The sequence below is a fragment of the Cuculus canorus genome, chromosome 21 (genome assembly GCF_017976375.1).
Source record: "Cuculus canorus isolate bCucCan1 chromosome 21, bCucCan1.pri, whole genome shotgun sequence".
Lineage (NCBI taxonomy): Eukaryota > Metazoa > Chordata > Aves > Cuculiformes > Cuculidae > Cuculus > Cuculus canorus.
In genome coordinates this window covers 6410630-6434097 of record NC_071421.1, presented here as the reverse complement: position 1 = coordinate 6434097, position 23468 = coordinate 6410630, and the positions used below count along the sequence as shown (strand labels likewise).

General features: G+C 53.2%; 1 protein-coding gene and 1 long non-coding RNA gene across 9 annotated transcripts; one reads left to right on the top strand and one right to left on the bottom strand.

The window, feature by feature from the left end:
• Positions 1 to 661: 661 nt before the first annotated feature.
• TMEM51 (transmembrane protein 51) lies at positions 662 to 16490 on the bottom strand. 8 transcript variants are annotated; one of them, XM_054085556.1, is made up of 4 exons: positions 16408 to 16443; positions 6859 to 6980; positions 3938 to 4391; positions 662 to 2615 (listed from the first exon to the last, which is right to left on the bottom strand). In XM_054085556.1, exons 3-4 carry the CDS (start codon positions 4276 to 4278, stop codon positions 2204 to 2206), a joined length of 753 nt encoding a protein of 250 aa, XP_053941531.1. In that variant the 5' UTR covers positions 4279 to 4391; positions 6859 to 6980; positions 16408 to 16443; the 3' UTR covers positions 662 to 2203. The 8 variants fall into 8 exon arrangements, with proteins under 8 accessions (XP_053941531.1, XP_053941530.1, XP_053941533.1 ...); XM_054085555.1 differs by lacking the exon at positions 16408 to 16443 and adding an exon at positions 7900 to 9779; XM_054085558.1 differs by lacking the exon at positions 16408 to 16443 and adding an exon at positions 7708 to 7876.
• On the top strand, positions 4532 to 7338 carry LOC128854230 (uncharacterized). Its single transcript, XR_008453207.1, has 3 exons — positions 4532 to 5644; positions 5807 to 6764; positions 7250 to 7338. It is a non-coding gene; the product is annotated as an uncharacterized LOC128854230 (long non-coding RNA).
• Positions 16491 to 23468: the final 6978 nt, after the last annotated feature.

Below are 23468 nucleotides of genomic sequence, written 5' to 3'. Positions count from 1 at the left end.
CATTAGCCATCTGGGTATTTTTCGCCTAATTACTACATTTGCCACAGCCGGTTTCACTGCAGTCACTGCACTTTCAGTCATTTTTTCAACTCTCTTCCTACATGAGTCGTGGGGAAAGATTTTGCTTTCACCAGCCTACTTCATTAAATGGGACTTTGTTTGAAGAAGCTCCATGAAACTTTAACTCCCAACTGCTCAGACAAGAGCTTTCATTTTATTAACTCAATATTTACACAGATTTTTCTAGGAAAACTGTTAGGGCTGTATTTCTTCACCAAAGAGAGAGGACTTCTAGAATCATTAAGGTTAGAAAAGACCTCCAAGTTCATCCAGTCCAACATCACCGTGCCTACTAAACCATGTCCCAAAATGCCATGTCTATACACTTTTTGACACCCTCCAGGGATGGAGACTCCCCCTCCGCCTTTGCCAGGGCTCCACCACTCTGTCAGTAAAGAAATTTTTCCAAATATCCAATATAAGCTTCCCTTGACCTCACGCCTTGCCTCCTGCTGTGGGCAGACTCTTAGGGACACAAGCACCTGGGAGAAAACTTCCAAGGGCTGCACCACCTTTCCAAACCCCTCAACAAGAGCCACATGGGACACCCCCATCCCAAATCCCTCAATCTAGGATATACTCCTCTACTATTTTTTTTTCTCTTCAGTAAGGGAGACCTTTACGCAATGATGTTATTTTGCCCTATAACTTGGGGCACAAACTGAAATTCTTGTGATGCAACAACAGAAATTACGAGACGCAACATGAAATAATAGCTAACGAGAAATTGTGATATGGATTTGGACCAACATTTCTTATGTGGTGAGACATGGGAACAAGTTGCCCAGAGCAGCGGTGGCTGCCCTATCCCTGGAGGTGTTCAAGGGCAGGTCGGATGGGGTTTGGAGCCCCTGATCCAGTGGAAGGTGTCCCTGCCCATGGCAGGGAGTGGAACTGGATGGGCTTTGAGGTCCCTCCCAACCCAAACTATTCTATGATTCTTCTTTCTCTTTGTTTTGGTCACTTGCCTGCTTCTCATGTCTTCTATCAACCACACTGCCAAGTCAACCTCTGCTGAACGGTCCATAACTACATCAATATTCACGTCATACCAACACAGAGGCATCCATACCAGCAGCCCAGAGGCAGAGGGCAGATTGGCCACACCGGTATCTGCTACAAATTCATGGCAGATTCTGCTCTCTCCCCACACCATCAAAACCAAGACCCTATGAGGGGTTGTATATGCAATCAACGTTGTCATCAATCTCTTTGCTGGAAGCCCAGGAGGCGGCGCATGGCTGGGATGCCCGTGGAGCAGCATCTGCCCTAAAACAGCCGACTGATTTCAGACCGTTCCAGCTTGCAAATCTTGGGAAGGGCCACCTGCGCACGAGTGCACACACACACACACAAACACAATGTACAAAACGTTTATTTGGAACAGGTCTGCTCGCACAGCACGCTCTGCAGCCGTGTCACCCTGCACACCTCCTGGGAGCAGAGTGCACCACTGCTGACTCCCTGGATTTACCCCCTGGCCCCAAACAGACTATTCCTTCACACTAGAGCATAAACCACAGAGAAAATAACCGAAGCAAGGAATCCATCCTCTTCCTGAGGAGCACAGAGCCTGTTTCCACTTCCCACCAGCAAGCAGAGAGCTTGGCAGGAGTCCGGGCTGGCTCTGGGCCACCATCCCAGCCCCAGAGAGGAGCAGGAAAAAACTGCAGAGCTACTCTGGCAATGCAGTTTCCCTTACTCAGAAAGAAAAGGCACAAAGGAAAAGGAGTGCTGCCCTTTTCCACTTGGAAAATCCCTATTCCATATCAATTTGGTGGCTTGGAAGAGCCTTGCTGGTGCAAGGGGCAGAGGGGGGCAAAAGATGCATTGGGTGGTTCTTACGTAAAAGACCATAAATCACACTTTCAGTACTTCAAGCCTTCATTTACTTCAGAGCAGCAAAACTACTGGCATTCAGGTTCCTTCCCCATGGTCTTTTGTAAAGCCTCATCCCGGGGAAAGCTTGTCCTGTCCCTGTGCCGCAGCACTAAGCATCCATCGCGTCCTCCACATCGCAGCTCCCAGGGAGCCCTGACCCTTCTGTGCCCACTGACCAAGCTCTTCTTCACGTGGTTTTTGTTTTTTAACAAAAAAGAACAAAAAAACCCCAAACCCAGCAGCATCACAGATTCCTCATTTTTTAAGTAATTTGCTGGCTCTCTTGTACTTTCTCCTGGATCTCCTCGTACTTGGGTGGAGGGGTCAGCGGCTCTATCGTGATAGGAACAGTGCTATTCCCCTGCGCGAGGTTTAGCCTAATGTCCTTCAAGTGCAGCTTCTCGGACTTGATCCTCCGCACCTTCAGTGGCTTCAAGTGCTTGCTCAGCCGCGAGTTCTGCCGACCGGGCTCCCGCTCCGAGCCGGGCTCTACACTGGCAGCTCCTGGCACCTGGGTGCTTTCATCGAGCCCTGTCAACGACTCGTAGGAGGGCAGGGAGACACTGATCCTGTTGCTCCTGTCTGAGTCTCTGGGCTCAGAGTAGCCAGTGTTCATCACCTCCTCGTAGCTGGGGACGTAGTACTGGGAAGACACATCTTCGTCCTCTTCTTGACTAGAGGGGAAAGAGTTAAGGCTATCAGTAGCACATCATTTCAGCTTCCCTGGGGACAGGGGGCATGGAGGAGAGAATAAAACGAGAGCAAAAAAACCAAACAAATTGTTTGTGCTTCTACATTACAAAGAGAATGGTCCTTCCTGTGCTGAGGACCACAGAACTAGAACAGGGTTCCAGGTGGGGTCTCACCAGAGCAGACTAGAGGAGCAGAATCCCCTCGCTTGCCCTGCTATCCCACTGCTTTGGATGCAGCCCAGGACAGGGCTGGTTTCTCGGTTGTGAGCACACATTGCCAGCTCATGTGGAGCTTCTCACCCAGCAGCACCCCGAAGTCCTTTTCAGGGCTGCTCTTAATCCACCAGCTCCCTTCAGTTTGCCAGAACAGTTCACCTCCTCAGCTTTATTCAGATATAGTTTTAGTTCCTTATGTGGTACATCTGTCTTTGATCATCACTCCCTTTGCGTACAAAACCTCTTTATGCATTGCACAGCAGTAATTTCTTCCCCTACCAGAACACCGTTTCCTCCCGTCTTGATGAATCAGTCAAAATATATGAGAGGGACAGCACCACTCTGTCTTTGCCATTCAGATGTCTTTTGGGTTGGGCAACTACCTTGAGTTTTAATGCTTAGAGATTCAGCTGCACAATATGTGCCCATCTTGATGGTCTTAAAGGCCTTTTCCAATCTAAACGATTCTATGATTGTATCTACACCACAGACACCTGAGCTTGAGCCAGGGCTGCTTGTTCCAACTGAGCCTGCTGTGGCAGCAGCCTTTGCTCTGCCCATTGGAGTCCCCTGAGCAAACAGGAGAGCCCTGCAAACTTTCACCGGGTCTAAATTCCATTTCCAGCCGCTGCCTATGCTGCTGCGGATGGAAGGGTGCTTGGCACCTCCGGCTGCACCCAGCAAGACAGCATTTCCTACATCTCTGGCTCCTCTCCTGGCTTGCAGCAGTGATCTCTCTCCTCTGCGTTAACCATTAACCACTGTCCCCAGCGTTAACTCCCAGGACGCTGCTTGTGTACTGCCAAAACAAGGACTGGCACATCTCAGCAACGCTCTCTTGGCCACCGTTCCATCTAGACTCCAGCTTACATACAAACAATCCTCCCTTTAACCTAAACACAGCTGGATTCACTCCTTCCTGATCTCCATAACATATTTGAACCCTAAACCATGAGACTTGCTTTTATTGTAGCACACGATGCTTTCAGACCTACTCTCCTTGCTCCCGACCTCCCCGAGGCAGAATAAGAGCTCTGAATTTCATTCCTACACACGATCCTGCTCCCTTTTTCTCCAAAAAGCCTCACCTGTCCTCCTGTTGTGAGGGCTCTGCGGGTGCCTGGTGATGCACGTGAACAATATCTTCACTTTGCCTCTTCTTGTCCCGGATATTCAAGCAGATGGAGAGCAGCAGCAGCAGCACACCCGCTCCCACTAACACATATGACACCGAGAAGGTCTTGCTTTTCATAATACCTCCGGTGCCACGGTCGGGCTTGCTGCTGTTCCCAGCGTGGGTGCTGGGTTTGTCGGTGGGTCCAAAGCCAGGGACGAGATTCCAGACAGCCATGATGATGCCAAGGACGAGCATCCCAAGCCCTATCGCTGTCAGGGCGTAGTGCGAGCCGTTGGTCCGAGAATGGGCCATTGCTGCTGCTGCTGGCTGGCCAGGCTGCCCGTAGCTTACAGCATCGCTTGGGGTTGAGGGGCTGCAGTCCTGCTAGCATGCATGCGGACCCCTCTCCAGACAGGCAGCGAGCTCTGGGAAGAGACAGAAAGGGATGGTTAGTGCACGGCGGGATGCAAAAACCACGCATCTACCATTTCAATGGCCACAATAGCTTTGTTTCATTCCACTAATGCTGGAAATCTGATTCCACCGCACCTGCGGAGAGCGCATCAGGATCCTTGCTAGCCATTCTCATTGTGACCCAGGCAGTAGCATCCATCCCAGGCTTGGTCTGGTTCCCTTCCTGCCACTTCAGGGCTTACAGCACAGAAAGGCAAGCAGTGCCACTGATTCTTTCCTTCCTCCTTCCCACCTTTGCAGGAAGCTTTTATCCAGCTTCAGCTCAAGCAGATCCATTACATTCCTCCTGGGCATGATTCCCCCTCCACTGAGCAGCTGCACAAATCAAGCATCCTGTATTGAGAGGAAAGGAGAGGATCCTCTCCAGCCCTTTCTGAAACGCATGCAGCACTGCAGAAACCAGGGCAAAGCATTCACAATGCTCCTAAATCTCCTGAGGACCACAGTGTCCTATCAAAGGGAGACATCAAATCCAAATCTGGCCCTGTAATAGCCGCAAACCTTGAGAAAAAAACCTGAACTCATAATGTTTACTAACAATTTGTATTTATATATTTATATCATCCTTAGGAGTGGGATAGCTGAACTCTTCACAACACAAAAACCACCACCACAACGAAGTTCACAGCTTATAGAAGCACTCCCTGCTTTGTGGAGCAGCGTTGCCTCAGACAAGCAGCCACTATCAATACAAACTAACCTGAAACCACCCAGAAATGAATCTGCGGCTGTACAGCTTCTCCTTTCCCCCTGCTCGAGACGGAGCAGGGGTGCTTGCAGCGTTGGCTGCCTGCCCTGCAGTGCCTCCCTGCCCGGAGAAGAGAAAGCAAAACCACTTCTCTCCCAGCCAAGTCAACCCTGTGGCTTCCCCAGCTGCTGCTGGCAAGGGCTGCTGCGACAGCAAGTTCTCGGTACAGCTCCTGGCTTCTTTTGGCCAGTGTTTGCCCACCCTGGAGTAACACACACTGGTGGCAAGTCCTTTGGCTGCATCCTGCTGACCGCAGTGGGCTCGGAGCCATCTGAGCGTGGCCCTTCCCAACCAGCTGGATCACGGGTGGGAACTCCTCCGTTGCCACCTTGACAGACTTATATGCATTTTCCACATCAGCTGGAGCAGATGCGCTCACTTTCCAAGAATAAATCACGTGGAAGCGCGGCTCCTTGCCACTCACCTCCTTGACCTCGGCTTGCGAAGATGGCAGCGGTGAGTGCAACCCCTTCCTGCACCCCACGGCCAGCAACTCACAGCTAAGCTACCCCTTTCTCCACCCGAGCAAGCCTTGCAGCAGCCTCCCAGTTGTATGCAAGTGCCAAACCCAGCAAGCAGCCACGCAAATACGCCACGGTTTTCTCCTTTCCTCCTCAGCCTCAGCTTCTCGATGTTTGTTTGTGCCAGAAGTCAGCCCCGGATATGCCGCCCCTCCGTGCTGTCTCCATACACACCCTCACTCTTCAGCGCAGCCATCCAGTTTGACGGTCTCAAGCTTCACATTTGCTTGTTTATCTCAAGACCAAGCCTGGTTCGCAGGGTCAAGGCCAGAATAAACCACCATTCCCAGAAAACACAGCAGCTCCGGCCACTTGCAGGAAAAGACACGCATACACGCAAGCCCGGAGAGGAGAAAGCTGCAAAGCAACTTCCCCATCACAGCCTGTGCCTCAGCACCACTTTGGGCACTCACCGAGGGGTGTCCCAACCCCATTAGACCCTGCATTGGGCTCATCAGTGTTTGCACGGAGCCGGGCAGGGCAAAGTCTCTTCTCCTGCTGCCTGTCTGGGGATCTCGGGCAAATACAAGCTTCCGAGCCCTGAGTGATGGGAGCTGCCGGCAGGCAGGCAGGGACAAGCCTGCTGTTCCTTGTGTCGCAGCTCAGCACCGTGCCCAGCCCAGCTGCCCCTCGGGGAAGGCATCCCCTGCCCTCGGCTTTAATTCAATCCTAGTAAGGAACTGCTGAGGACACGGCAAATGCTACATCCAAAAGGTCCTCACCACCATCCCAAGAGGAATCACAATGCCACAGTCCTACCCGAGAGCTTCTGAGCCCGCGATTGGTGGTCCCAGGAGTGGCCTCTGCCCTCCTACACAAAACCTGTGCTCTTTGCCTGCGTCCTGAACACACCGTGGGGAGCAACGCCTATGCAAGGGCACCGTCTACATCCCACACTTCATTAATAGCCCCCTCTGCTCCAGAGAGCACCTGCAATGCCATCTCAGCACAGTTTGCAGGCTCATAAAATCACGTACAAAGCAAATTGCACCTTCTGTTCTCTTCCTCCATCCCCCCTCAGCTGCATCAGGCCCTGCTCCCAGCCCACACCTCAGGTGAGTACCGCTGAGGCTCTGATTTATCAGCGCCTCTGTCATTTTGGATCTTCCAAAATGAGCTCTATCAGTGGCTCTTGGGCTTTTTCCTTACCTTATTTACACAAATGAACTCCCATCTCCATGTTATTCGCCAAGGCATTTTGCAAATAGATATCAGCCAGCCCAGATTTCACTTGCAAACCATTGTGATGGGTTTGTGGCAGGGACGTTACGCTGCGTGGACACAGAAAACATGCAGGGCTTGTAACATTTACCCATGGTGTCTAAACCTTCATGCCTATTCCTGACCCCTCTGGCTTCCCTTGGGCACCTCACCTCGGGAAGCAGACAGGATTTAAGCTTCTACATTATCTCCACGTCTGAAAATTTTATGCAGATCCCTCACTGAGCTGCCCTGCAGCCCAAGTAAATCAGATTAAAGCAGGAGACCTGACATACAAGCCTGCCTCTCCATTGAATTAGCTCTTCTTTTGGCTTTCCAGAGCGAAGTCCTATTGCTGCTGTAGCAATAACCCTGGTGCCTTGGCGTCAGTGGCCAGAGACAGGAGCTGCTGCCGTCTCCACGTCAAGTCCAGCATCCCTGGTGCTCCCTGGAGCAGAGAGGTGGCACCACAGAGATGGACATCAGTCAGCGTGGTGAAAGGGTGCCTCAGCTTGAGGGTTCAGGAAGCCCAAGAGCACAAACTTGCCCCCAAAACCTCGCTCTGGTTGCTATCGCACGTCCAAGGTAGCACCCACAACAGCCATCCCGAGCAGACCAAGAGGAACGCACCCATACAATGCCATCCTCCCCAGTATGGGAATGGAGAAATTCCCTGCTCTGTTGTTGCACCAGTTAAGCAATCCTCAAGGAATGTTTCCTTTGTGATTTCCCTCTACTTTTTAGCCAAAACTGCTCCAGAGTGCTGTGCAGAGCCCTGAGCACCCAACCCTTACTCACCATCCAGCCTGCTCTCCTCTTGCCCTCCCAGCTCAGAGCTGCAGCTCCAGTGGGCACCTTCACCCCTCCATCAGGCAGGCAACTGGTGGCCGAATGCTCCAACCCTCCTCCAGCCTGCATCTCCTTCCCTCCACCCGCAGCATGGGGTCTTCCCAGCAGCCAGACGCACCTTCATCCTCATCCCACGCTCACCTGCAGCCCTACGCTGCGCTGGCAATGATTTACACCAGGATCTCTGAATCATTAACCTCCACTGGCGCGGCTGCAAAGCCAGGGGCACCTGCAGCTCCTCCACGCTCGGGCAGCCTTCCCGCACCTCTCACCAGCTCTCTGTAGGTTGCCAGAGCTAAGGGATGCGTTGCAACTTCTCTTGGGACGTTTGCAACATCTCTTGGGGTTGTTTAGCCTGGAGAAGAGAAGGCCGAGGGGGAGACCTTATTGCTCTCTACAACTACCTGAGAAGAGGTTGTGGAGAGGAGGGAGCTGGGCTCTTCTCCCAAGTGACAGGGGACAGGACAAGGGGGAATGGCCTCAAGCTGCGCAGGGGAGGGTCAGACTGGATATCAGGAAAAGATATTTCACACGAAGGGTCACCAGACACTGGAACAGCAGTCCAGGGAGGGGATGGAGTCATCATCCCTGGAGGTATTTAGAAGAAGGGTAGACGAGGTGCTCAGGGACATGGTTTAGTGGCAGATAGGAATGGTTGGACTTGATCCAAGAGGTCTTTTCCAACCTGGTGATTCTATGATTTCCAACTATTAAATCAGCATGGGAGGATTCAGGATAAACCCCTTCCAAGCACCCCAGGGGCCTTTTTGAAAGAGGCAGGGCAGCAGTAGGTAACATCTCTGCAGAGACACCCAACAGCGGTCCCACCACAGGGATGCAGATCCCTTGATGGAATCAGCTCCCGATCGGTCTCCACATCTCGGTGCTCCCGGTGAAACATCAACCCCATCGGGCTGACTCACAAGGAAACACAGCACCCATCACTGCCCACGGCAGCGCCCACGCTCCTCCACTCTCTGCGACCTCTGGATTTTCCCCTTCCCATGACATCACCTTCCCACTTGCGCTCCAGCAGCACCACCTTTGTCACAGGATCACGGGAGATGAGTCTGCAGTTGAGGGAAGGGGTCAAGCCCTGGTGTAGTCACAAGAGAAGATCATTCACACCAACTTCCAGGGCTTCCTCACTCCCGAGTAGGAGTTGGAGTGTGATGCACAGCTCACACCACACCTCCACGGACAGACACATCCCTTTGGATCCTGCCTCTAAAAGCCTCTGTGCAATTCCAGCACCACTAGTAAAACTTGAGACTAATTTTCTAGAAATCTTTGGGGGGAAAGAAATCTATTTTCCAAACATCCAAAGAACCTGGAGCCTGCTGCACGTTAGCTTAAATCTGATGGCCAGAGCCACAGCTCTCCTTCTTCCCAAGCTGCTTCCAGGGCTGGCGGCATTTCAGTGCTCACCTCCTCCTAAGTTATGGCTGTGAGGTCCTCTGGCTCCTTTCAATGGGCCTTTACAACCTGAGAGGAGGTTGTGGTGAGGTGGGCGCTGGTCTCTTCTGCCATGTAAGAAGTGATAGGATGAGAGGAAGTGGCCCCAGGTGGCACCAGGGGAGGTTTAGATTGAAAATTAGGAATAAGGTGTTCCCTGAAAGGGTTATTGGGCACTGGAACAGCTGCCCAGGGAAGTGGTGGAGTCACCATCCCTGGAGGTGCTCAGATGTGGCACTTCGGGACATGGTTTAGTGGTGCCTTGGACTCAATTATCTTTTCCAACCTAAACAACTCTACAATCCTGTAACAGCAATCCTCAATACACAGAGATCAGTTGCTCGTGTGCTGGCATTCCCACAGAGCTTTACACCTTCTGGAGGTGGAGCTGGAAGTCCCAGGGGGATCGGCCCAGATGAGATGCTCAGATAGGTGGGTAATCATAGAATCTTCTGGTTAGAAAAGACCTTTGAGGTCATTGAGTCCAACCATACCTGTCTACTACTAAACCACATCTTTGAGCACCTTTTCCACTGGTCTTTTAAACATCTCCAGGGATGGTGACTCCACCACTTCCCTGGGCAGCTGTTCCACTGCCCAATAACCCTTTCAGTGATAGAATGAAGTAACACAGAGCCAGGCTGGAATTCACCTCTCTGTCCGGCCCCACCTCCGAGGGACAGACAGCCCCACACCAGCTCCTCCACAGCAGCATCAGCACGCAAGGTGCTACCTTCATCTTCGTGCTTACGTCCAGACAACCTTTCATTAACCACCTTCCTTGCTAATTGCAGCACATCCTTACGACCTCATTCCCGCAGCGCAATAACCTGGTTACACAAGGACTCAACCCACAACCGACACAAAACTCAACGTGGAGTCAGAAAACTAAAAGGTCAGGACTCGGGGACTATTTTCTCCTTTTTATTGTCCACATTACACTTGCCCCAGTGGCAGGGACACGTCTGGCCAGATGTAGCTCAGGAGATGTGGGGAAATCCCTTGTCCTGGTGGGAAAAGCAATGACACAAATACCTAGAGATATCCAGCTGAGCTGGGAAAACCAGCATTGCTGCTGCTTTGGCCAATTCCTGCTCATTTGGACAAACACTCAGGCCATTTTAGAGCATCTCCCCAGGGAATACAGAGACCCAGAGGGACGGTCCCGTGGAACCTATAAGGGCTTTTCCACATTTTCCTGCTTATGCTTCCTGCCAAGAAGGCACAGGAATGCACCCACACTCATTGCTCTTGGCGTTCCCTGTAGACATTTTAAGACTTATTGCACCATCTTCTGTTTTATTTTTATTTCTAACAACTCCTCCTCGATTGCGCTCTTGCAGACAGCGCCAGGCGAGCAGCAATGTTTCCTTAAAACTCTGCCCAAGGCGATCGCCCATCCCAGTCCAGCGCCAGCCCACCCCAGAGGGGAGCCCAGGGGCCCCGGGGCTGTGGCTTCCTGCAAAACAAGGGCGTCACGGGAAAGCAAATGCTGCCCGACCCACTGCAGGGCTCAGGATGCTGCAATCCACCCAGCCAGCTGCCACAACCACGCCGAGGGCTGCAAAACAGTGTCAAGGATCACAAAATGCCCCATTTCATAGAATCATGGAATGGGTTGGGTTGGAAGGGACCTCAAAGCCCAGTCAGTTCTGCTCCCCTGCCATGGGCAGGGACACCTCCCACTGGATCAGGGGCTCCAAGCCCCATCCAACCTGGCCTGGAACACCTCCAGGGATGGAGCAGCCACCACTGCTCTGGGCAACCTGGGCCAGGGCCTCCCCACCCTCACAGCAAAACATTTCTTCCTAAGATCTCATTTCAATCTCCCCTCTTTCAGCTCAAAACTGTTCCACCTCATCCTCTCCCCGCACTCCCTGATCAAGAGTCCCTCTCCAGCTTTCCTGGAGCCCCTTTCCATACTGGAAGCTGCTCTAAGGTCTCCCCGCATCCTTCTCTTCTCCAGGCTGAACAACCCCAACTCTCTCAGCCTGTCCATGTCGGGAGGTTCTCCAGCCCTCAGATCATCTCCATGGCCTCCTCTTTACTTGCTCCAACAGCTCCATGTCCTCTCTGTGCCAAGGCTCCAGCACTGAACACAAGGCTTCAGATGAGATTTCTCATCTAGGCCTCAACACCTTCACAGCAAAATATTTCTTCCTAAGATCTCATCCCAACCTCCCCTCTTTCAGCTTGAGCTTCTCCAGGGAGGCACAGGATACTGCCTTTCAGTCTCTTTCTCTCCCCATAATTTCATTATGGCCATCAGAGCATAGTTTGCTGCAAACTATTAATGGACTCAGACAAGGAGTCCATTTATATCTAAGGCCTATGCCATCTCTTCCGGGTGATAACGCTGCCACGGGCACCGAAGCAGTGCTGGCACGAACTCACGGCGCTGCTGGAGGTTGGCGAGCCCTCACCATGTCCCATCTCGCTGTGGGAGCTGCATCCTTTGGCTTTTCCCATGTCTGGCTTAGTGCCAGCCTAACACCTCCAGGACAGGCTCTGCTGAACCAGCGCTGGGGGGATTTGGGGTGCTCGCCTCTCTTCGGGCTAGAAAAGGGAGCAGAGTTCATCGAATCAGAATAGTTTGGGTTGGAAGGGACCTTAAAGATCACCCAGCTCCAACCCTCTGCCATGGGCAGGGACACCTCCCACTGGCTCAGGCTGCCCAAGGCCCATCCAACCTGGCCTGGAACACCTCCAGGGATGGGGCAGCCACAGCTTCCCTGGGCAACCTGGGCCAGGGCCTCACCACTCTCATGGTGAAGAAATTCCTCCTAATGTCCTGTCTCAACCTGCCCCTCTCCAGTTTATACCCGAGTTGCCGGTACCCCGTGTGCCCAGACCTGGGAAGGCACGTCAGCCTGGGAAAATCCCAACGCTTGGACTTTTGTCTCCTTCCTGCTTTCCTTTTGACTCCACTTTGTACCTTTGTGTTAGGTTGTGGGGTTTTGTTTTTCGGTTTTATTTCTCCTAATCCGTTTCCTGCCGAGATAAAGCCGTTCCTGCCGGCAGCCTTCCCGTGGTTTTTGGTCTGTGACCTCCCCCGCCTCCATGCCAGATAACACGCTCTCCTCCAGAGCCTTTCAGCACGTGTAGACATTATCCATCTGCCCTTCCGCAGTCTCCTGAAGCCAAATCCTGCATTCCCACCCCACTTGGAGCACTTCTTAGCCCTCCTGGAGTGCTTTAAGCAGCTCCTGGCACACCACGGGAGCCTCTGAGCGTTATCTCCCTTCACCCAACCAAGACGCCGTGCTGCCATCAGCCTCACCAGTGCTGCCTTCTTCATCCTCAGTCTGGATTTGCAGCAACATCCTTACACTTGCTGTTCCCCGACACAGCTTTACCTCTCCCTACTCTTTTCAAAGGAACCTTCTCCAACGAGCAAGAGCCATAAACAAAACCCACAGCAAGACCCTCGAGCAGAAGCCACCACGGAGAGGAGCCGACGGGGCAGAAAGGGCGACGCAGGGGGAGGGATGGAGCTGGTCAGGCAGCCAAGCGGCAGCCAGGCACAAAGCAGCAGTGTTTAACCAGTCGGGCACAGGTATTTTGATAGGGCTGGAGGTTTTCCGGGGGATTATATCACTGCACACAACTTGCAGAGCTCACAGAAGATTTTCAGCTGCTTCAGCCCAGCCTCAACACCAGTTTCCATCTAAGAAACACACTGGGGACAAGAAATGCATTGAGTAGCATTTGGGAGACACACATACCTGAGCTCCCAGGGAGGATTCTTCCTCCTGGGCTCCGTCTGGGAGCCCTGTCTTCCTGGGATCCCCATGGGAGCGCGGCTGTGGGCAGCACCTTATGGCACCACCGTGGCGCCAAGCTCTCCTGAGCATCGCCAACACTCAGCTCTCTTCAGGGCACTGACGGCCAAATGTTCCTCCTTCCTCAGGCACTTCCCTTCCCGAGGATTTTACCACCCGCGTAATTACCCACAGATAAAATCAAAGGCATCTCACCTAGTTCTGAGTTATTTCGGTTGAGGGCTGGGTTCACCAACCCCACACCCACGCTTTCCTCGTTGCCACATGGGAGGTTTCCCCTTTACATCAAGACATCCATAGCCTTGAATGACTGCAGGAAACTAGGATATATTGTAGAGTATCCCATTCAACAGCAGCCAAGGTCTGCACTGGAAGAGCTTTAAGGAGCCTGAAAGCCCACCAGCAGCTGAAGCTCCTTAGCCGAAAGACAGGAACACACCTCCTGGAGCAGCTTCTTCTCACCCAGGTTCCACCAGGTGAAGCCGAGAGCAGCCCATCTCACCCTGGCTGTGCTCACAGAACTGTTCGTTTCTACTTTTATGGCCACGCTTTCCATCTTAGCTACTTAAGGCTCAGAGATGCCTCCACCACATCACCTCCAAAAAGCAAATACCAACATCTTTGCACAGAACTGCTTTGGGATGAGTTGCCAACAGCAGCCATTGTTCTCCCAGACCTGGAAATACTCAGCAAGGAATGGGCAACCCTTGACACAAGGCTCCCTCGACACAAGGCTCCCTCATGTGTAACCTCTACAGCAGCAAGGCACCTCCACCTGCTTCTGCTGGGTGGGCTGTGATTGCCCAGACAGCCCATTTTTAAGTCAATAGAGGGAAGATAAACACTAGGATTGCACCTGGTGTACACACAAACACACAGAGGAAGGAAAAAATCACTCAGGCAAAGCTATCAGCCAAAGTCCACAAACCCACCCCCCAGCAGTTAGGGGTCAGCGCTCAATGCCCAGCAAGGGGCTGAGACAGAGGCCACCCAGCAGAGTGGAGCAGGGCCAGCAGACTTCCTCCTCTCCCAGCCACCGGGCTACCAAATCTCACAGCCCCCAGTAAACACCCGCCACTGGCGCTGATGGAGCTTCTTACCTGATGTTAGGAAGAAATGTTTTCCTGTGAGCGTGGGGAGGCACCGGCCCAGGTGACCCAGAGCAGTGGTGGCTGCCCCATCCCTGGAGGGGTTCAAGGCCAGGTTGGATGGAGCTTGGAGCAACCTGATTCAATGGGAGGTGTCCCTGCCCATGGCAGGGGGTGGGACTGGTTGGGCTTTGAGGTCCCTTCCAACTCAAACCATTCCATGATTCTATGATACAGCAGTTTCTCTCATGCCCATAAAGGCAATACAGGAATTAATCATCACAGCATGCAGAAATAGGAGCTTCTTGAAATAACTGTGACTGCCACAGGCTGTATCCCAGATCCAGAGGGTAGGAAGGTGTGTGCCAGGTCAGCACACACCTAGAGTGACGGCACACACTGCAGGCTGCGACCGCCCCAGCTGCAAAACACTCGCTGCAGTTGCTGACTCGCTTTTAACGGTGAGATTTCTTTCTAAAGCAACACTCGAGATACATTCACAGATTTGCCAGAGCCCTTCGAAACTTCAAGTCACTCTTTCTTTCACGGTAACGACACGACAAGAACTGCAACCTCACTGACCGGCGTTCGGTTCATAAAGTGCCTGACACAGACCTGCCCTGCACAGGTTTCCTTCTCTTTGTCTTTGTTTGCTTTCCAAATAGAGTCCTGCACACGCCGTCCTTTGTACCTTCCCAGGGACTGACATCTTCGAGCAATGGGCTGGTGGCACGTGACTCCCCTGCCACGCTGCCATCCATGGGAACTGACCACAAAGACACCGGTGGGTTTGGTGTGGGGCTCACCTCACGCTGTCCTCTGCTCTCGACACTAACCTGGATCCCGCTCAGAAGGAGGGCTGCTCTTCCATGCTCTCAGGAAGGCCACCCCAAGACCTGCAGGGGCCAGCAAGGTGCCTCAAGCCCCCATTTCATCAGTGGTTGATGACAGGGATGGACCCCCATGATACCACCGCTCCCCAGACCCGAACCCTCCAGTGCCTGCTCCCCCAAGCCCCAGTTTGGGGATGTTTCTCCTGCAGCCTCCCCATGGCTGGTTTCACCTTTCCAAATTCAGGCTGAACTCTTGCTGATGGCTGAGGACCTCTTGCTCCTCTAGGAGACCCCATGGCCCCCTATGGTGGGCAGGTCCCAGACCCAAATGGGTGCCCAGTCCAGCCTGGTCCTGCCCTGGGACTGAACCTGACCTGATCCTGACTCTTGCCCTGGGTCTCAGCCTGACCTGGTCCATCCCCTGCCGGGGATAACGCAGGAACAAGCCCACCTGACGCAGTCCTGGTTCTGATCCCATCCCAGTCCTGGTCCATGTCGTGGGACCAAGCTCAGTTCTGGCTCTGAACCCCTCCTGGTCCCATCCCAGGTCCCTGACACGGTGGGACCAAGCCCAGCCCGATCCAGTCCTGGCTCTGATTCCCTCTCATCCCCATTCCCAGTCCCTGTCCGAGCCCCCAGCACGGTGGGACCAAGCCCAGTTCTGGCTCCCGGTCTCATCCTTGGTCCCTGGCACGGTCAAACCAAACCCAGTCTGACCCAGTCCTGGCTCTGAACACCTCCCAGTACCATTCCCGGTCTCTATCTCAGTCCCAAGCCCAGTCATGGCTCCGACCTCCTTCCAGTCCCATTCCCAGCCCCTGTCCCGGTCCCCAGCGTGGTGGGACAGAGCCCAGTTGTGGCTTCAACCCCTTCCCAGTCCCGGTCTCTGGTACGGTGGGACTGAACCCCAGCTGGTCCCAGTCCCAGTCCCGAGCCCTGTGCTGATCCCACTCCTCCCGATCCCATCCCGGGTCCCTGGCACCGTGGGACCGAGCTCAGTCCGACCCAGTCCTGGCTGGGACTCCCCCCCAGTCCCAGTCCCGAGCCTACTCGTGGCTATGACCCCCTCCTGGTCCCATTCCCGTTCCGGTCCCAGTCCCAGTCTCGAGTCCAATCCTGACTCTGACCCTTCCACTCCGTTCCCATTCCCGTCCCAGCCCCAGCCCCAGTCCCAGTCCCAGTCCTGGCTCCGACCCCTTCCCGGTCCCATTCCCGTTCCTGTCCCAGCCCCGAGCCCAGCCGTGATTCCAACCCTCTCCCACTCCCGTTTCCTTTCCCAGTCCCAGTCCCAGCCCCTCTGACCCCTCCCGATCCCGTTCCCACTCCCTTTTCCCTGTCCCAGGACCGAGCTCAGCCGTGACTCCATCCTTCTCCTCCTCCCGTTCCCCTTCTCGCTCCTCTCCCATCCCTCCCCGGAGCCCCCAACGCTCCGACCCCTTCCCACCTCATCCCATCCCACCCCACCGCGGGGTCCCCCAGCCCCGCACGTACCGCCCCGGCCGCCGCGGTCCCTGTCCTGCCCTCCCGGGGCGGTGCTTGGGAACCGGGATTGGGGCTGGAGCAGGGAGACACCGGGCAGCCTCCTCCCTCCTCTCCTCCCCCCTCTCCTCCCCCTTTGGAGAGCTTCCAGCCACGGGCTGTGCTCAGTTCCAGACCTGGCACGGAATTTAGACTCACAGACTCATAGAATAGTTTGGGGGGGAAGGGACCTTAAAGCCCATCCAGTTCCAACTCCCCTGCCATAGGCAGGAACACCTCCCACTGGCTCAGGCTGCCCAAGGCCCATCCAACCTGGCCTGGAACACCTCCAGGGATGGGGCAGACACAGCTTCCCTGGGCAACATGGGCCGGTGTCTCACCACTCTCATGGTGAAGAAATTCTTCTTTATATCATATATATCTTCTTTATATCATATGTACCTTCATTATATCATATATACCTTCATTATCTCACATATACCTAAATCTGCCCCTCTCCAGTTCATACCCATTGCCCCCAATCCTATCCCCACAAGCCTTTATGAACAGCCCCTCCACAGCTTTCTTGTAGCCCCTTTCAGGCACTGGAAGGTCACTATAGGATCTCAGAGCCTTCTCTTCTCCAGGCTGAACAACCCCAACTCTCTCAGCCTGTCCTCGTATGGGAGGTGCTCCAACCCTCCGACCATCCTTGTAGCCTCCTCTGGACCTGTTCCAACAGCTCCATGTCCTTCTAATTTTGAGGATTCCAGAACTGGACACAATACTCCAGATGAGGTCTCACAAGAGAGGAACAGAGGGGCCGAATCCCGTCCCTCTCCGTGCTGGCCACGCTGCTTTGGATGCAGCCGAGGGCACGGTTGGCTTTCTGGGCTGTGAGCACACATTGCCGGCTCATGTCGAGCTTGTCCTGGAAGCCCTTTATGTGGCATTACCTCGACTGGACTGATCCTGACCTCCACCACCACGCTCTTCTCTGTTTCCCTCTCCAGAGCTGCAGCTTCTTTCAGTATTTCCTTAGATTTCTCAGGAATCCAGGGGAAACCGGACAGGCAGCTTTTCTTTCCCCTTCTCCAGAAGGTCTGTTCTTCCAGCAGCAGTGAGATAGGTCAGGAAAGGGATGTCCAAGCAAAATTTCTCCTTTTCCCCCACACTTCTTGAGTGTGAAAGGGACAGACCCAAGCATACCTGCATCCTGGAGGCTGCTCCTGCAGGAGTTCCTGCCTGAAATTCCTACAATCCATCATGCAATATATAAAAAATTATCATAGAATTGTGAAGGTCGGAAAAGACCTCTCAGCTCGTCCAGTCCAATCCCATCACACCTGCTACATCATAGCATGAAGTGCCACCTCTACACACTTTATGGACCCCTCCAGGGATGGAGACTCCATCACCGCCCTGGGCAGCCTCTGCCAGGGCTTCACCACTCCATTAATAAAGACATTTTCCCTAATATCCAGTCTAAACCTCCCCTGGTGCAACTTGAGGCCATTTCCTCTTGTCCTATATCTTGATTCTTGGAGGAAGAGACCAGCACCCACCTTGCTACAACCTCCTTTTAGGTAGTTGTAGCACTTTTTCCACACCTCATCCCAGGTTGGGACTGCAGGTTGAGTCACCCACTCCAGGCAGGGTCCACACAGTGCTCTGAGCATCCCAATCCCTGTTTCTAGTTTAAAACCCAACTCGCCAATGATCTGCGCTACAAAACCAGCTCGTACCGACGTGTATAACCTTTCCTCACAACAAGGACATCCCAGCGCTGTTTGCAGGAGCCCCGTTTTGAGGAACCGCAACCTCTTGGGCTTGTTGCTCCATTCCACTGGGCAAAGCCACCATCCCCAGAAAGCTGGGATTATATCCTTAATGAGCCTGGCAAGCGCTTTTATTAGGCTGCCGCCCTCTATAAACACTCCCAGTTAACCACCCGCTCGCTGGAAAGAACCATTCTGGGTATGACCCTCACCTGGGCTGCTGGCCGCGTGCCATCATAGCCAGAGACTCCCGTGGTTTCCAGGCTGAATCGCAGGGATCAACTCACCACCTCCTGCTCCTTCTTTTGTAGGACATTACTAATAAACAATTAACAGCCACAGTTACACGCAAGGTCATGGGGTGAGGTAGCAGCGAACCTCTGCACATTTCCACTCCTATCTATGATGCAAATCAATAATCGTTCCATGTGATCTACGTACAACAATTGCAAAATTCAGAAGGTGCTTCCTAAAAGCAGTGGGTGCAGCTGGAGGTTGGGCACGAGCACAGGCTGCAGCTGGGGTTTGGCAAACCATCATTACATACAACCATCATTAGATACAACCATCATTAGATACAACCACCATTAGATACAAACCATCATTTTATACAACCATCATTAATGGTTATATAAAAAACGAGGTGGCCGGCAGGAACAGAGAAGTGATCGTGCTCCTGTATTCGGCACTGGTGTGGCCGCACCTTGAATCCTGGGTTCAATTTTGGGCTCCTCACTATGAGAAGGACCTTGAGGGGCTGGAACGCATCCAGAGAACATGAACAAAGCTGGGGGAGGGTCTGGAGAACAGGGCTTCTGAGAGCAGCTGAGGGTCCTGGGGTTGTTTAGTTTGGAGAAAAGGAGGCTGAGTGGAGACCTCATGGCTTTTTGAAGCTCCCAGTGAGGAGGTTGTAGTGAGGTGGGTGCTGGGCTCTTCTCTCAAGAAACAAGGGATAGCACGAGAGGAAATGGCCTCAAGTTGTGCCAGGCAAGGTTTAATTTGAATATTAGGGAAAATTCCTTTACTGAAAGAGTGGTGAAACACAGGAAGAGGCTGCCCAGGGAAGTAGGGGAGCCACCATCCCTGGAGGGGTTCCAAAAGCATGTAGACGTGGTACCTTTTGACATGATTGGGCTGATGGTTGGACTGGATGAGCTTGGAGGTCTTTTCCAGCCTTAATGATTCTAGAATGCCGTGTCCTGTGTCACCTCTGGCATCCCAACAACTTCTTGTGTTTTTGCAGGCCCTTCTCACACCCAGCTGTAATAATAAACACCAAGGAGCATTCCAGTTCTGATGAAGATGACACTCAGGGTGGGTTTTTCCCCACTACGAGTGAAAAAGCAACATTGCTACACTTGCTGGACCAGCCACTGCAGTTTTTCCTGTCCCCTAAGCCCTGCAAGTCAAGGCAGAAGCCCGTCAGGAACCCAACACAACTTGTCCCATCCCCTCACCTGAGTCAGTGTGCCACAGCCCTGCCTCGGGGGCATCGCTGCTTGTAGGAATCCCTCCTTTCCCTGCATCTCTCCCTACCAGCATAATTCTTCATGGAGCAGATGGGTTTTTTTCCACTGACTCACCTGCCCTGGCTTCTCCTCCTGGTGTTTGGTACCGCTGCCCTTCCTCGCTCACGATACCTTTCTTCTCTAATCAAAAGCCAATTTTGAGAGCGGTGCTGTTAAATAAAATAATAAATAATTAAATATATTTACATTTCCCCCCCTTATCTATTGGTTTGCATTTTCAGGCTTGACCGCTCGCTCGGGCAAATTCCCTTTGCTCCTTGCCCTACCTCAGCACCTTTCTGTATTAAACACAAACCTGTCCTTTACAGCAGCTCCGGCTGCTGGTAGACAAAGCCAGGAATTGTTTTTTCTGCAGGTTAGCGTCGAGAAAGCAGGGGGGGGAAATGCACTTCACACAGTGACTGTCACTGATCCTGTGCAGAAGAGCTCAGAGCAAGGTCACCCACCCTGTAGATGGGCTCTGGAGACCATGAGCACAGAGGGGACATTCATAAAGCAGCTCCTCGTGGTCCTGCTCTGCTGAATATTGGCCAGAAATGGCCTTTTCCGCACCGGCGTGGCTGGAAGAGCCGATGGCAGCTGCACATTTCTCTGTCAGCACGCTTGAACCGTTTCATCTCATAGAATCATCAAAAGTCCTGAGTTGGAAGGGACTCACAAGGATCATCAAATCCAACTCCTGTCCCTGCACAGGACACCCCAACATTCACCCCATGCGGCTGAGGGTGTTGGCCAAATGCTTCTGGAATACAGAGGACAGGACAAGGGGGAACAGCCTGAAGGTCCACCAGGGGAGGTTCGGGCTGGATATAGGAAAAAAATTCTTCACGGAAAGAGTCATTGGGCACTGGAACAGCTGCCCAGGGAGGTGGTCGAGTCGCCTTCCCTGGAGGTATTTAAGGAACAGGTGGATGAAGTGCTTAGGGATAAGGTTTAAGGGAGTGTTAGGAATGGTTGGACTCGATGATCCAGTGGGTCCTTTCCAACCTGGTGATTCTATGATTCTATGATCTCTCCCTTTGCTCCATCGCTCGCTTTGGAGCAGATTTCTTTCTCCCCTGGCACCGCTGACCCCACCTGGTTTGCCCATCCTTAAATTAAAGGAGTTTGTTTGCTCCTCTCGAACAGCAGAGCCTGGATGCTGCTAATGCACCTGCCTTCTCTGCCGTGCACTTCGCTGTGGGTTAATGCATTTCCATGTATTTCTTTGGCTCATTTCCTTTTCCAGCTATAGCAGCCATCCTGGCTTGGGGATTTATCTATGACCAGCTCAAATCCTCCCCTTGCAAACACTCACTGCCCATGCAGGGCAGGCTGGCACCTCTCTGGGATGATTAACGAGCCAAATATGTGAGATAAAGACTTCGCTTGTACAGGAACACGAAGGAGGAAACAGGAGCCCCTCCAGGAGCCATCAGCAGGCAACAAAAAAGCCTTTCAGAGGGGCATGTGATGCCCTGGTTCTTGCTGGAGATGCCGGTGTCTCCTGTTACCCTGCTGAAATTGCTCCCAGCAGTTTTCCCCTGCTTTTTTTTTTTCTGCTCAGTGGAAGGTGCTCGACACATATCTTAAAATCACCACTGCAAATCCCACCCCCAGAGCACAGCCGTGTCCTGGGATTCCTCCAAACCTTCCCAACAGTGAGCCAAACCCACTACTCCAGGTGACACTCCACTCCTGGCTACTGCAGCCAGATGGTTCATCCCGTAGGAAGAAAATCCCATTCATTTGAGTCATCAATACAGAGAGTTGGTTTTTACAGTCAGTTAGCACCAGAAGTGCAACACATCTGGGCTGGGGAGGATGCTCGGGTTCCTATTCCCTCCATCTCCCAGTCCTACAGCCCCCAAAGCCATCCCTTCGGTTGACAGCGCAGCCTTTCGGGAGGGGAGGTTTGCTCCCCATGCCCCAGGCAGTCTCGTCCCAGGTGCCTGCACCCCTCCATGAAACACAGGTCACCAGAGGTTGAAGGTGAATTTCTGCACGTGGCCTTCAAATCTGCACCCGCAACCAGCCCAGGGGAATAAAACAGGGTGTCTTGGGGCAGCCTGAGTCCTCATTAAATGACCCCTCGCTAATTAACTGCTGCCTTATTGCCCAGACCAGGAGCAAAACCCCTTTGGCGCTGAGCCGTGATGTGCTGCCCACCCGGTTGCATCCAGCCCTTTCTCCAGCACCACAAATGGAAGCGCTGGGCTCCTCACTTCCCACGGCTGCTGCGCATGGGCAAACACGAGGACAATATTTCCCAGGAGCTCCATCTGCACCAGCAAGCCAGCTTCCATGGCCATGCCTTGGCCACCCACGCCTAGCCAGACCCTGGCCCTGAATTCCCAGCTCCATGCTCCAGCCTAAGTTATTTTTCCCAGTGTTTCCCACGGAGGACACAGAGCACAGCAGAGCTCCAGCTTTGCCCTTGGGATCAAAGTCTACCCAGCCTACGGGCTCCCTGCCCAGCTAAGGGCTTCACCTTCAGATCTCAGTTCCCAGCCCACGTGTACTGGTCTGTACTGGTATCTCTCTTCCCCACATCTTGGTTTCTACACCCTGAGTTAGAAAGCGCCGGACAGGGCTGCAGGCAGAGAACCTGCTGCGCAAGTGGGGAAGAAAGAGGAGAAGCAGCCACCTGGCAGGCTTTTCTGCACGCTCCTGCTTGGCACAAACCTGCCTGGTGAGAGGAAAGGATCTGCCAGTATCTCACCCAGTGAGGTGAGGACTCAGGTTCAGAAGAGGGAGCGGGTGTCCCCGGATGTGGCGCGTATAGTGCTTCCAGTACAACCAGTCTAACCACTGTGCCAGGTCACCGTCTACTTGTTCAAGCGCACGCACGTCTGCGACCTGGAAAAGGGCATGAATAAAGCTGCTGTATTAATAAGGAGAATCAGGAACCCACAGGTTCCTCCTGGCCCTGGTCTGGGAGCTGCTGCATCTCATCAGGGGTGCCCTGGCTTATCCCTGTCATGCCAAAGTGATGCTTGGCTGGGCAGAAGAACCCCCTTCTCACTCCCAATGCGACGCGTGGGAGTCAGGTGAGGAACTTCTTCATTTTCCTCGAGGTTTCTATGCCCTGGGTGGTGCCATCAGGAAATAAATGGCTCAATGAGGCTTGGAAACGTAAGATCCAGGGCTAGAGAATAACAGGGCTGGAGGAGAGGAGCTGTGGTGGGTCATGTGGCTGGATATTGGGAAAAGCCAAGCAGAATTTTAATGTAGCCTTGCAGACTCATAGAATCATAACATTATAGAATAGTTTGGGTTGGAAGGGACCTTAAAGATCATCCAGTTCCAACCCCTCTGCCATGGGCAGGGACACCTCCCACTGGCTCAGGCTGCCCAAGACCCATCCAACCTGGCCTTGAACATCTCCAGGGATGGGGCAGCCACCACTGCTCTGGACAACCTGTTCCAGGGCCTCACCACTCTCATAGTGAAGAAATTCCTCCTTATGTCCAGTCTAAACCTGCCCCTCTCCAGTTTACAGCCCTTTCCCTTCGTCCTATCACTACAAACCTTTGTGAACAGTCCCTCCGCAGCTTTCAGGTACTGGAAGGTCGCTATAAGGTCTCCTTGGAGCCTTCTCTTCTCCAGAATTAAGAGCAGATCAGAGAATCACAGAATGGATTGGGTTGGAAGGGACATTAAAGCCCATCCAGTTCCAACCCCCTGCCATGTGCCAGGGACACCTGACAAATTTTCAAATATTTCCAAATTTTCAGTGATCCCGAGCAATAAATCAGTAGCCACAGCAGCAGCTGTTGACACCAGCGTCTGGCGAGACGCCGCTGTT

Excerpts from the sequence above, each read along its gene's own strand:
- TMEM51 (XM_054085557.1), bottom strand. The coding sequence starts at position 4,278 with ATGGCCCATTCTCGGACCAACGGCTCGCACTACGCCCTGACAGCGATA. Across the intron at positions 2,616-3,937 it reads CCCTCACAACAGGAGGACAG|TCAAGAAGAGGACGAAGATG; the intron begins GTGAGGCTTTTT and ends TTTCCCCTCTAG.